Source organism: Jatropha curcas, chromosome 2 (assembly GCF_041381405.1).
Source record: "Jatropha curcas cultivar XTBG-Jc1 chromosome 2, XTBG_Jcur_1.0, whole genome shotgun sequence".
Taxonomy (NCBI): Eukaryota; Viridiplantae; Streptophyta; class Magnoliopsida; order Malpighiales; family Euphorbiaceae; genus Jatropha; species Jatropha curcas.
Window position 1 is genome coordinate 28950784 of NC_143152.1, and position 12768 is coordinate 28963551.

General features: G+C 27.9%; 2 protein-coding genes across 2 annotated transcripts; one reads left to right on the forward strand and one right to left on the reverse strand.

Moving 5' to 3' along the window:
• Positions 1-5697: 5697 nt before the first annotated feature.
• On the forward strand, positions 5698-7638 carry LOC105635444 (bark storage protein B). The gene is made up of 3 exons (XM_089718548.1): positions 5698-6051; positions 6134-6201; positions 6282-7638. Exons 1-3 carry the CDS (start codon positions 5808-5810, stop codon positions 6345-6347), a joined length of 378 nt encoding a protein of 125 aa, XP_089574674.1. The 5' UTR covers positions 5698-5807; the 3' UTR covers positions 6348-7638.
• A 1610-nt stretch (positions 7639-9248) lies between these two features.
• Positions 9249-10590, reverse strand: LOC105635450 (bark storage protein A). Its single transcript, XM_089718547.1, has 4 exons — positions 10351-10590; positions 10103-10258; positions 9601-9993; positions 9249-9514 (listed from the first exon to the last, which is right to left on the reverse strand). Exons 1-4 carry the CDS (start codon positions 10513-10515, stop codon positions 9344-9346), a joined length of 885 nt encoding a protein of 294 aa, XP_089574673.1. The 5' UTR covers positions 10516-10590; the 3' UTR covers positions 9249-9343.
• Positions 10591-12768: the final 2178 nt, after the last annotated feature.

Genomic DNA, 12768 nt, shown 5'->3' on the forward strand with positions numbered 1-12768 from the left:
CTAACACCACATCAGAATACGTTGGTCCCACCTCCGCACTAATGTATTAAAAGCCAACCACGAAAAAAGACAAAATTTAGTGCATGTGGCCAATAAAGCTATTACAACGTTAGAAAGGCAGCCATAAGAGATTTTTCTGTGGAGCTTCAAACAGGTAATGACTTCTCTCTTGGACCAATGGTTGTTCTTTGTGCATTTATTGCGACTAGTCCATCGCGTGAAAATTCAAAAATATGTCCATTTCAAGACACGTGTATGCATGCGGCAACACGAGGTGCCCCCCAACCCTAATGTTATTGGATTCAGTTTAGTTTGGGTTTGATTTTTTTTTTTTTCGTTGGTTCAAATTTTATTTATTTTTAAAAGACAATTTATCTTTTTTCGTTGGTTCAAATTGAATTGAAGGAGATAAACGACGATGTTGGTACTATAAACGTGCCAGATTGGACATGTGAACATGTAACGTGGACAATAAGGTTGTCAATTGCCCATGTCAACATAATACGATGCACCGACTTCTGGCCAAATATATAATTTAAGAATTCTTTTAAAAGAAAATTATAAAGCTTCCTGAATTTTGTAAATAATTTTGTGATTTCTGAACTTTACTTTTTAATTTTATGGTCTTTTGAATTTAATTTTTTTACTTATTACCATGATATTAATACTTTTCAATCTACAAGTTTAATATTGTTATAAAAAATAAAAATTAAAGAAATTATAGGGTTAAAAAAGTTAAATTTAAAAATTATAAGATAAAAATTGGACAATTTGCATGAGAGGAGTCATATATAATAATCGGACAATTTAACTTTTTTTTCCACTTTATTTATATATTCACTATATAACCATAAATTATTTTGAGAATTGATAATAAGGTATTTAGTTAGTTACAATTTTTTTTTTCTATAGATTTCAAGTTGTTTAATCACTATAAAATTTTCAGCAAATAGCGAAAAAAATAAATTATCAATCATTTAGCGACATTTAACAGAAAAAAAAATGTTAATATTAAAAGAGTTCATGTAATTAGTGACAGAGTAGCGATGGATTAACAATAAAATGTATTTTATTGCTATTTAGTCACTATTTAATAACAAACTTTGAAAAAAATTTTAAAATTTTGCATATGGCATAAACAGACCGTAAATAGCTGAATTTATTAACAATTTTTCAATAGCAAAATTATAATGTTAAATGCTAAAATTTCATGTGACAAAAATGAGCAGCAATAACCAAATTTAGTGGTTGAAATATTTGTCACTATTTCTGAAGAGTGAAGAGTGCATTTTAACTCATCCTTGTGTTGATTATTGTTGCTTTAGGTTGATTTAAATTTTTTAATACTTACATTATCTAATCCCTAACATCATTTGAAAGATAAGTAATAATATCATTCGACATAATCAATAATTAGGTAATCAGGTTAATTACGATTAATATTTTCTTTTGTATAGATTAATATTCTTTTCGTTTAATAGAAAAAATTTATTTAGAAAGATTATAGAAGAAAAATTTACATTGAAAATTTATTTTATTAATTATGTCTTTAAAATTTATTGGTACGGGCTCAGTCGTAATTAAAAAACTATTCTGTTTCAAAATAACGTTCAAAATAATTAATATAGAATTAAAATTTGGGACAATTTTCAAGAACGGACACTAAATTTCCGTGGTCCCATGCACGCCTTTAGAGGCATCTTAATTTTTTAAACTCAGAACTTGTTTTTCTTTTTGGTATATATGCTAAAGAAATAAAAAAAAATTGAACCATCCAACCATTTCAGACTTTTAAATTTAGCGTTGTTTGGATTTGCACAAGAGTCACGGTGCCGGAGATATATATATATATATATATATATATATATATAGAGAGGTTATATTGAATTTGTATTTTAATCATTTTTAATTAATTATATTTGCATTAGTTTCTGTTCAAACTTAAATAATTTTGTAAATTAATTATAGAAAGCTATAATTAATTTTTGTTTACACATGTACAATGTATTTACAGTTTGAGCTGGAAATAATATTCAAATAAAATTTGCATTCCTAACCGTGATGATTGTAGATTTCAAACCTCCTATATAAATTTTTCCTAAATGTGCAATTATATTCTGCTGACCTTACTGCCTATTAATGAAAATAACTAATGGTTTCACATTTTTTTTTTATTTATATCACATTTTGAGTTAAATTTAATCATGTTCGCACCGTGTCAGATTTATAGGGGAAAACGTTACCAACTGGGATTTCTCTATTTATAATGTTTGGACATTCAACCTCTTATTTAAGGGATCTTAGTTCTTTTCACTTAGATTAATTCTCGTTGGTCTAATATTTTTACATTAATATCCAAATTTATATAGTTTTTAAATATAATTTTATTGAATAAAAAATTAGAAATAAGAAGAAATTAAATACCTAATATAATTATTTCTTTATAATGTAAGAGATACCTAATATAAGATAGTTTTAACATGGCCTGATACTTTCAAATTTTAAATTTGGCCTCGACACAAACACATAATTAAATAAGGTGTTTTGGCCTTTGAAAGAGCCAAGAGGCATGCTGGAGTCGAAGCATTTCCCCACATGTTTAGTTCCTAAATTGGCACGTAAGTCTCACAAAGCAAACTTAACGAAGATAATAATAGTAATATAATTAAACTAATAATAGTAGCATTGCATTCTTCCCAGGACATGTTTGAACAAGATTTGAGACATTTTATCTGTAAATTTTATGATTATTTTCTTAAATATTCGTGAAATTCATAAATGAATTATTGAAATAAAATATTAAGACTTTAAAATAATAAAATATATAATTATTTATAACATAACATAACAACGTAATACGATAACAAAATTTTATATATTATTTATAATAATATGGTGCTTTAGCTAGAATCGTTTTAACTTTCAGAGTCATAATCAAATAGTAAATACATATATAACCTAGCAAATATAAAACTAAGTTTTTATGAATATTTTGTATTTTGACATCTTAATTGATTATAAATTTTTTAAAAATTTTATTATTCTTCTGTTTTTTTCCTTCCAAATTTTATATGTAAGCAAATTAAAAAATAATAAGTAATTAAAATTATATATAATTATTATGTATTTTAATTATTTAAGTATCTTTTTCCAAAGAGCAATAACTTTCAAACCAATTATTTTGCAACCACAACTGTTTTAGCGAGAACAAGTTTGGCGCTAAAATAGTGCCCTCAATTTCATTGTCGCAGAAAGTTGTCTAAGCGAGATAGAATAAACAGCGATGATTATAGCCTGTCTCTAAAGTTATTTGGCAATAAAAGAAAGAGCTTTAGCGACAAAGAGTAATCCTTGCTGAATATCCAAACTGTTTATTGTCTCTTGGTTTTTTTTTTTTTTTCCTTAATGGAAGAAGTTGATTTCAAAAGAAAAAAAATACATGGTGAATATCCATCCTTATATACCGCATCAATACTTAATTCCATTTAAAAAATTAACATTTTTAAGAAGAAATAGGAGTGACTTAGTTTTGTAAATTTTTAAATTTTTTTTTTCAACTTAACATTGAATTATGGCTCCACTACTGGATATAGGTAATGTGTATTTCTAGAATCATAGTTATAGATATTGACAATCTCTTCTGTGCATAGATTTTTTTGTTTTTTTTTTTTTTTTTTTTGGAAAGGATCTATGCAGATACTGTTACTTGTTGTGGAACCAACATTAAGCCAAGCTGTTTTTCCTCTTTTTTTTTTTTAAAAAAAATCAAATTGCATAAAAAAATGATCAGTTTTATTCTTTGAATATTAGCCAAATATATTTCCTTGCAATCAAAAAATATTTGAAGAAGACTTCATGTGTTAAAATGCAAAGGATATCTAAATTTTTAATACATCCCAATTGAAAAAATTTTCCCATTTGGATTAATGTTGGTACGAATTTGGGGTGACGTTATTAATTTGCAGTTTAGGCTCCTTTGCTTTCGGAAAATAATTTGTTTGAAAAATATTTTTCAGATTTTTTGGAATGCTCATGAAAATTAGTCAATGAAAAATATATTTTTTTTTCAGAAGAAATCAAATTAGAAATTTTATTAAGAGGAAACTTTATATAGATATGAGAAACAGATTAACATATTTCTATATTTTTGTATATAAAGTCTAATGCTAAATCACTTACAAAGAATAAAAAAACACAATCTTGAGTTGAAGTATCTAATCGAGTTGACAAAGCATAATATTTGTGTCATAAGCGATCGCTTGCTCCATTTGATAGCTGTTCATAACCACTGTTCGACTTCATGGTCTTTCTATAAGTCCGATCTGATTATCTTCAAATTTGTTTCTTCTATTAAAGAGGAGATCTACACTTCTTTCTGTATAAATATCTAAATAACAAAAGACGCTAGATAAAATCACCATAATGGTGACAACAATAACTCAGAACTAGATCTGAGAATAAAATTTCAAGATATAAACGATAATAAGTCTTAATATTTTGGAGACAATAACTTAGATCTTTATATAGATCTGAGGATTATTTATAAAAAAAAAAAAAAAAAAAAGGAAAAGGGCTGACCATCAGTGAGCTCCTGTGAAAAATATTTTCCGGTTAAACTAAAACTAAGTCATGTTTAAGGAACATGATTTTCACTTCCAAGAAAAAAATATTTTCCTTATTAATACACTTACCATTTTTTTAGAAACACTTAGTATAACTTTTAAAAACACAATTTTTTTTTAATTTATTAATCACAGTTAGCCACCATCAACGATTACTAACCACCACTAACTGCTAGCCATAGTCAACACCACCGTAAGTCATCGGCAAACACCACCATAAGTCATCGACAAGTATCACAAATTATCACTTTTTATGTATTTTTCTCATATTTAATAATAAGTTTTTGAAATACAAAATTTCTATAATTATAAATTAAAAATTTTAATATCTTTTAACTAACTTTTAATATTACAATCAAATAATGCAAAATAAATTATTTTAAAAATATTTTATTTAAAAATATAATTTGGTAAACAAGTGGAAGCTAAATGTTTATATATGCATTACTTCTAATAGCTTTATTGCATGACATGTTCGGGTTCCATACCCATTTTGGCCTTTGTTTTAGGTTCACTTTCATATATCATATTAAATTCATCAACTATTACCGTTAATAAAAGATGATTCAATTAAGAAAATAAATTATCATTTATGATTTTGTTTTCATTTATTGGGAGAGCCTAATGGGTCGAGACTTCTCACTTCTCTTATAAGTGAGAATATCAATCAGAACATACTTTATTGATGTCATTTACAGGGAAAGACTTACCTACACATGGTCACATATACACCAAACTAATTATAATTAATATTTTAGTTCAACCAATATTATTTCTGACCGTACACTGAAAAAAATGATAAAATAAAAATGTTTTTAAAATGTATTTTTTTAATTGGCTTGATATATGAGACTACTCATGTACCATGTGTAGGAAAAAAATTCCCTCATTTATAACCTTTGATTTAAACGTGTGGAGAAAATTCACTTACCATGTGAACCAACCCTTAGGGTTTGGTTTTCTTAATTATTCTTTCATGGAACATGTGGCTATTGCTTATTTTTTTAATTATATGGGAAGGGATAACGATGACACAGTGCCTTGCTGGCGTCTATATAAGGCCTTTTTGAGGAAGAGCAACACACCAACCAAAACATTGGCTTGTTTTAGGTTATAGGATCAGCCTTCTAACTTAACTTGTAAGACATAGTCTTAATTTTCTCTACAAAATCTTCAGCAAATCGAATGGCTTTAGCAGGGCCACCCCCAAAGATGTGGGCAATTCGAATTTCAGTGGTGGTTTTTGGGCTGTTAGCTATGGCACAACAGTCCACGCCACTGAGTTTGAGAAATCCTGTGTATGAAATGACCCATAAATTCAATGGCCTTGAAACATATCCAGTGGGCGTTGTTTCTCTTACTAGTGATGCTGAGAATGCACTCATTGACTCTGGAGTCTTCACTGTTACCTCCAGTCAGAAAATTGCTGGTAACCCATCCTTTCTTTTTAACTGTTTAGTATTACAACTGTATGTATAGACCATTACCGTTTCTTGGATTCTTAATTGCAGGAAAATTATTTTATATTGGGAAAATTAACGGTACTGATGTTGTATATGCAAGGGCCGGCGAACTAATGGTAAGATTTTTCCTTCTTAATTTTATTTGTATATGGTTTTTATAAATTTGTTCCTTTAACCTTTTATCTTCACGAATTAGGTTAATGTGGGCTCAACGGTGCAAGTCATGGTGGATATATTTAATGTCAGGGGGATTGTTAATTAAGGAGATGCTGCTTCCATAAATGGAAGTGTGTTCATTGGTGATGTTTCCGTGCCTAACCAAGTTGCATATAATGTTACTTGCTGTAGAACCAACATGAAGCCAAGCTGTTTTTCCTTTTTTTTTTAATTAAAAAAAAATCAAATTGCATAAAAAAAATGATCAGTTTTATTCGTTAAATATTAGCCAAATATATTTACTTACAATCAAAAAATATTTGAAGAAGACTTCATGTATTAAAATGCAAAGGATATCTAAATTTTTAATGCATCCCTATTGAAAAAACTTTCCCATTTGGATTAATGTTGGTACGAATTTGGGGTGATGTTATTAGTTTGCAGTTTAGGCTCCTTTGCTTTCGGAAAATAATTTGTTTGAAAAATATTTTTCTTTTTTTTAAAGGAAATCAAATTAGAAATTTTATTAAGAGGAAACTTTATATAGATATGGGATACAGATCAATATGTTTCTATATTTTTGTATATAAAGTCTAATGCTAAACTACTTACAAAGAATAAAAAAACACAATCTTGAGTTGAAGTATCCGATCGAGTTGACAGAATATATAATTTGTGCCATAGGCGATCACTTGCTCCACTTGATGGCTGTTCATAACCACTATGCGACTCCATGGTTTTTCTATAAGTCCGATCTGATTACCTTCAAATTTCTTTTTTTTTTTATTAGAGAGGAGATCTACACTTTTTTCTATATAAATATCTAAATAACAAAAGACGCTGGACGAAATCACCATAATGGTGACAACAATAACTCAGAACTAGATCTGAAAATAAAATTTCAAGATATAAGCAATAATAAATCCCGATATTTAAGAGACAATAACTCAGATCTTTATACAGATCTGAAGATTATTTATAAAAAAATAAAAAAGGGAAAAAGCTAACCATCGGTGAGCTCTCGTGAAAAATATTTTCTGGTTAAAGAAAAACTAAGACATGTTTAAGGAAAATGATTTTCACTTCCAAGAAAAAAATATTTTCCTTATTACTACACTTACCATTTTTTTAAAGAAACACTTAGTATAACTTTTAAAAACACAATTTTTTTAATTTATTAATCACAATTTTTTTAATTTATTAACCTAGCAAATATACAACTAAGTTTTTATGAATATTTTGTATTTTGACATCTTAATCGATTATAAATTTTATTATTCTATTTTTCTTAAATGTTCGTCGTCTTGTTGATGAAAAAAAAAAATGTACTTGCATATCAGTGATATCAAATAAATGGGAGTGTATATTGCTCCTTCCATTTAAAATTATATTCTCAATTTTCTTTTTGGTGTCCCAGAATAATAGTAGTTTCATTTATATTTCTAGAATTTTTTTTTAATTTTCTCACAAAATCTTTATATAATTATGGGTGTGAATAATTAATATTAGTTAAATTTGCTATACAGTGGAAAAAAAAGTTTGAAGATAGTTAATTTTGAAATTGTGATATAAACCACTCATCTTATTTTGAAAGTCTCAAGAATCATTAATATAAAATTTTTAGTATATTATCGAAAAACTAAGAAAAAAATAAAATTAAACTATTTAATTTACTATTTTTTAAACTAGGTGAAAAGTACTGAAACTGTAATTTTGAGATGGATAGAATATTATATTTATCATATCTCGCAGCAAATAAATTCATTGGTATTAATAGAATAAAGATAGCCGAGAAAGACCTTAACAATTTAGGAAACTAATCTAAGTTAAGACGCTTATCCGACACACTCACACCTAATTCTAAATAAGTTGAAGAAAACTGAGCCAAAACATCAAACAACACATCATTCATTCTTGAAATAAGAATAAAGAACTAAGACTCATAACATTACACCCAAGTAAGAAAATATTTTTTGGTCTTAACTAGTATCCCAACCCACCGTACTAGAACTAAATCCTGCACGCACCGGGTCGACCCACTAAGAAGTAAAGCGGGCCAGCGAGTATTTACTTCATCATGAAAATCGTGCCCTCGACCTCACTTAAGGGATAAGAGTGTCGAACCATTCATCTCAACACTCATTAGTCAAACAAGAAAATATTTTGTCGCGTGCACTCCTTTTTTTGCTAATGAATCTTAGAACTAATTCCTAAATCGTTTGACATGAACAGAACTGATATAGGAGCAGGATAACAAAAGCTTATCAAGTTTGTTGAATTTTTTTCCACAAATGCCAAGACTTTAATTTGTCCTGATGTAAGACCCAACCTTAAGCAATTTTTGAATCTGATTCGATCAACAAGGGGCTTGGCTTTAAAGAAGATGAAGCAAAAATGTGAAGAGCTTCGTACAAGGCCAAAAAATCAGCTTCATTCGAGTCCAAAACCCCACCGATAAAAAAAAAAAAAATACAATTCGCAACACCCAATGAGTTTCTAAAAACTCATCTAATGTCCGTTGGACCTACCTTACCAATTAGAACAAATACTTGAATGAATTAGAACTCAATACATCATCGAACTAGTTAAAATGTTAAATGTTATATAAAAGTTGATGAACAGAGCCTGCGAACATACCTCTCCCAAGTAGTGTCTTTTTCTACTCATTTCCCTTATCTCGGCCTCCTCTCTCCTTTCTAATATATTAACCGCTAATTGTTACATCTGGATATACAAATTTGATACGGGCTTGTTGTAAGCTTAGATCCATCGTCTAAATTTATTAATCTCCTATTAGATCAGATCAGTAACGAAGTTTGAGTAATTACAAGTGATTAAGATGAGTCTAAGCATTTCTTTGCTGGTTACTACGTGGTAGCTCCATATGCATGCGAGTTTAGGAAATTAAATATTTCATTTTGCAAGAAATGATAGAGATAATATTAAACATCATTTATTTATTTTAGATCACTGATCAGAGAGTATATTACTACATTTTCATCAAGAATTAACAGCAACATGGCTAATCTTATTTAGATAATTAGCCAAAAGTAGGAGTACATTTAGCTAATCTTATTTAAACTGAGATGCTTAACCTAATTACTACTCATTGGTCACATAATAGTCGGGATCAAGCAATCCGAGGAAAGCAGCTGTGGCTTTTATAGCATTGATATTTCCCAACGGAGCCCACTCCGGCTTTGGATCATTAGCTCTTACTTCGTTAGAAACTCCGCGGAACACAATGTACGGAATGTTATTTGAGAAACATGTCTGCATCCACAAATATATAATTAGATTATTAATACTGATAGAGTTTTAATTAATTACTAGTTTATGAACGAAGCATAGACACGTACCAAAGCAATAGCAGAATCAAAAGTGTCGATTGTTGAAATGTTAAAAGTTTTGTGAAGGAAATCACCATATGCTTCGTTTACAATGAACATATCACCAGTGCCAGCTTTTAATCCGAAGTGAACTAATGGTTTGTCAGGTACGAACACAGTTTCATTCACATGGGTTTCTAACTTCAAACCCTGGATCTGAGATGCAATCCTTAGCCAATTTGGGTCTACGGAAAGCCAAAAACGTGTGTTCGATGTTTGTTGACCAGTGAACCATGACGATGCCCAATAAAAGATGCGTCCTAGTAAATTATCTCCCTTTTGGGGAACATTAAAATCTCCAAAACTCAAATTCCCATAAACCATATCACTAAGGGGAGGCTCAACTTCATCTGTCGAAGAATTCTATATAAAAACCATTGAAAATAATTATTAATTGTACTACAAAAACGAAGTTGATAACTTATTCACTGAGATTAAAAAAAAAAATACTCCAGCTCCAATAATTAATTACCCTCCAGCTCCAAGCTGCTGTGTAAGCAACTTTATCAGGCACTGAAACATCACCAATGAGCACAGATTCATTTATCGATGCTGCACCTCCGAAATGGACAATTCCTCTAACATTAAATTTATCCACAAGAATTTGCACAGTCGTGCCCACGTTCACCTAATTCATATATTGTAATAATAATGGAGAATGTTAAATACACAAATTTATGAAAAGATTTTTACTATGTATATATACAAGGAAAATCCTACCATTAGTTCCCCGGCCCTTGCATATACAACGTCTGTTCCGTTAATTTTCCCAATGCGAAATATTTTTCCTGTACAAATACAAGAAGCGGTAAGCGGTAATGGCACTATTTCATGGCTATCCCATTCCATGTAATTGAAAAATAATAATAAAATCAACAGCCACATGTTTCATGAAAAAATAATGGAGAAAACCAAAGATCAAGGATTGGTTCACATGGCACGTAACGGAAGTGGAGTTTCAAACATGGACTTGGTGCCTCGATTATAAATTATGATTTTTCTTGTTTTCTCTTTTATAAATTCTTTGTTTTCAATATTGATTTTTCTAAATTGTATCTTAAGATGAACTTTACTTACCAAGTAAAGTATTTTAAATTTAAAATAGCTAGTGTTAGAAAAATTTTATTTGATGCAATTCTAGTTCTAAAATGGAAATAAGTGTGCAAATTAAAAAAATAGAAAAAAGTAGTTATGTGAAAATCAGTTAAATATAAAAAAAAAGAGGAGGAAAAAGTATAAATTAGGTTTGAAAATGAGTTTTGATTATAAAAGCCAACAGTTAGGTATACATATATACATGTTAAAGCTATATCAAAATAAATTATGGAATAATTTGAGTAAAAAAATCATTTTCTCTTGAATTCCAAAAAAAGTTGGTCTTTTGTCTCATTTTAATTTATAAACATAAGTTGCTAATAATTTTTTATTTTATTTTACCTCCCATCACCCGTTTAACGGTTAGATGAGAGACTAACCCGAAAAGAAATAGCAATTACATTTTAAATGTCATATCTAAGATGCCGAATTCACAACTCGATTATGCGATCACCAAAGTGAGATATAACACAATTCAACTATTAAACCAAGCTATGTCGAATAAGTTGTTAATAAATTTAATAAAAAGAAAAGAAGAGGCTGGAATAAAGTTAGTATCTATCCTAGCATACAAAAAAAATTGTTTTTTTTATAAAAATATTAATATTTTTAGTCACGTGCTAAATTGAATTTTTTTTTTTTAATTATATCGAAAGAATTACAGAGATAGGCATTACCTATACCATGTGCTCAACCACGACAGTGAGGAAAGGGGTAACTAAAAAACAAATGAGACGAAACAACGCACTCTAAAATTAACAATTATTTCTAAGGGCTTTCTTTTTGTCGCTAAAGATCTAACCTTGTCGCCAAATCATTTTGTGACAGGAGAATAAATAGTTACAATAAAATCAAACATAAACTCTTCATAACCAAGATTAAAAATTAACTTTTTATTGAGAAAACAAAATAAAATAGTATCAGTTAATAATTAATTAGTTTTAACCAATGTAGCTAAATATTTTCCATCACAGTCGATATTGACACGTGATACCATAGCATCCAAGTTTGGTCTTGCTATTTTAATTATTAATTTCATACAATAGCTAGATTGTAGGATTCGGTAAACCTTTTAATTATCATTTCATGAAGTGATAAAAGTCTTAATTAACCATTGATTCAATCAACGTTTTAAAGTTTTTTTTTATGAGCAAGTAGCTTATATTATATTTTGACGTAATTAAACTCATAAAAATAATTAATAATAAAACTTATTTATTTTGCCTTTCAAAAAAAATTACAGTATTTTTAAAATTAGTAATTTTTATCATTTTGTTCATAATTATTTAAAAATAATGATTGTCTAATTAGATATGATTTTAAAAATTAATTAATACTCTTATTTATATAATACATTAAAATATAATATAATATATTTACCATCAAATTTTAAATATATATATAAAATATACTTTTAATGGTTATTTTATATTTTAACAGTAATCACCGCAAAAATTTTATTAAACATAAATATTCATCGGTTAGCCCATATTGGTCACTAGCTATCTACTATTAACATTCACTACAATTATCCGTTAATATAAACATCTAAATCAAACGAGCTAAAAAAAAGTTCAACTTTTAAAGAGACGAGCCAGAGACAAAGTTGAACTCAGAAAACAATAAATTTTTATTTTTTAATTATTTAATAGTGGTTTAATCAATTTAATTTTATAATTAAAATATTCAATAGAAAAATTTTATAAATTAAGATATTAATTGATAAAGAAATTAGTGGCCATTTCAATTTTGTTATTTTAAAAAATAACAATAATAATAATAATAATGCCTTTTTCATATTTTTTGCACATAGAAAAGTTAATATAATATTTTTCTAGATGAAACTAATATTAATTTGTTTCCAAGAAAAATGACTTCATAATTTATATTTTTAAAAGAAAAAAAAATCTTCTATTTGATTTTGATAAATTTCACTAGTCTCTAATATTCATGTAAATTTGAAAAAAAATAACGTACCTTCTCATCAAATATTTTTAAATTATAAATATACAAAAATTAACAGAGCATACCAATTAAGAAACA